Here is a 1,000-nt window from a genome sequence, read left to right as displayed (position 1 = left end):
TTTCATTTCTGGGGAGGGGGGAGGGAGTCCCCCACCTCATGCTGGAGGCAGGGGGAGGAGTTTTGGGCCCCCTCCCACCCAGGATTAGGGTGAACCCCCCCTTTTGTCGAGTGTTGTGGGGGGGTTTGGGGGGCTCTGTAACTCCCAGGAGTTGTTGGGAAGCCCCCCCCCCCGAATGGCTCCTCTCTTGCACCTACAGGTGTGGCTGCACAGGGCGGGGCCACCCCCATCCCGCCCACAGAGGGAGGAGCTTCTGCCAGGTACTCCCCCCCTCCCCCATGCCTTGCCAGCGGTGCAGGACCTGACCCTCCCCCCTCACAGCTGCCCCTCCCCCCGCAGCCTCTTCGGGACCCTCCGTGAGCCCCCGGCGCTGCCCCATGGGGGTAAGTCAGACCTCAACCCCCTCCCCCCCCGCACCCCTCAAAGCCAGTGGGGGCCCAGGTGTGACACCTGTCCCCCCCCCAGGCCACACCAACCCCTTCACGGCCCCCCGTGGCCCCCAGACCCTCCACCAACCCCTTCGAGAGCAGCGGCCCCGGTGAGTGACCCCCAGACCCACCCCGTTCCCCGGCCAGGGTGGGATCCGGGGGGTCCCAGCTCCGTGTCCCCTCTTTTAGGTGCTGCTTTCACCTTGTCCCCCGTTCCTGGGGGCTTCCCCAGCCCCTTCCAGGCCGATGGTAAGAGCCGGGGGGAAGCGAGGGTGTTAAATATTGTTAAGTTATATATATATATAAATATATATAAACTGCCCACCCCCCGACTGACCCCTCCCCATTTCCCCCTTGCCCAGGGTTGCCTTTCGCTGGGTTCAACGTTGCCAAAGCTTCCACCAACCCCTTCGTGGTGAGGACCGGGGAAGCGCGGGGCTGAGGGGGGGTCCCGGGCCCCCTTTCCCCGCCGCTGACGCCCTCGGTGTCCCCCCAGACGCTCCCGGCCCCGACGGCGCCGTTCGCCATCAGGCACCGGACCACCAACCCATTCCTATGACCGCCGCTGCACC

The 1,000-nt window shown here is 66.7% G+C and overlaps 1 protein-coding gene across 1 annotated transcript; it reads left to right on the top strand.

Moving 5' to 3' along the window:
* Positions 1-15: 15 nt before the first annotated feature.
* On the top strand, positions 16-1,000 carry LOC137466085 (MAPK-interacting and spindle-stabilizing protein-like). Its single transcript, XM_068177993.1, has 6 exons — positions 16-260; positions 340-383; positions 466-538; positions 618-677; positions 791-843; positions 925-1,000. The coding sequence occupies exons 1-6, from the start codon at positions 176-178 to the stop codon at positions 985-987; spliced, it is 378 nt and encodes a 125-aa protein (XP_068034094.1). The 5' UTR covers positions 16-175; the 3' UTR covers positions 988-1,000.

The sequence above is a fragment of the Anomalospiza imberbis genome, unplaced genomic scaffold (genome assembly GCF_031753505.1).
Source record: "Anomalospiza imberbis isolate Cuckoo-Finch-1a 21T00152 unplaced genomic scaffold, ASM3175350v1 scaffold_1356, whole genome shotgun sequence".
Lineage (NCBI taxonomy): Eukaryota > Metazoa > Chordata > Aves > Passeriformes > Viduidae > Anomalospiza > Anomalospiza imberbis.
The sequence above is the reverse complement of the archived record's forward strand: the minus strand, read 5'-3'. Positions and strand labels throughout refer to the sequence as shown.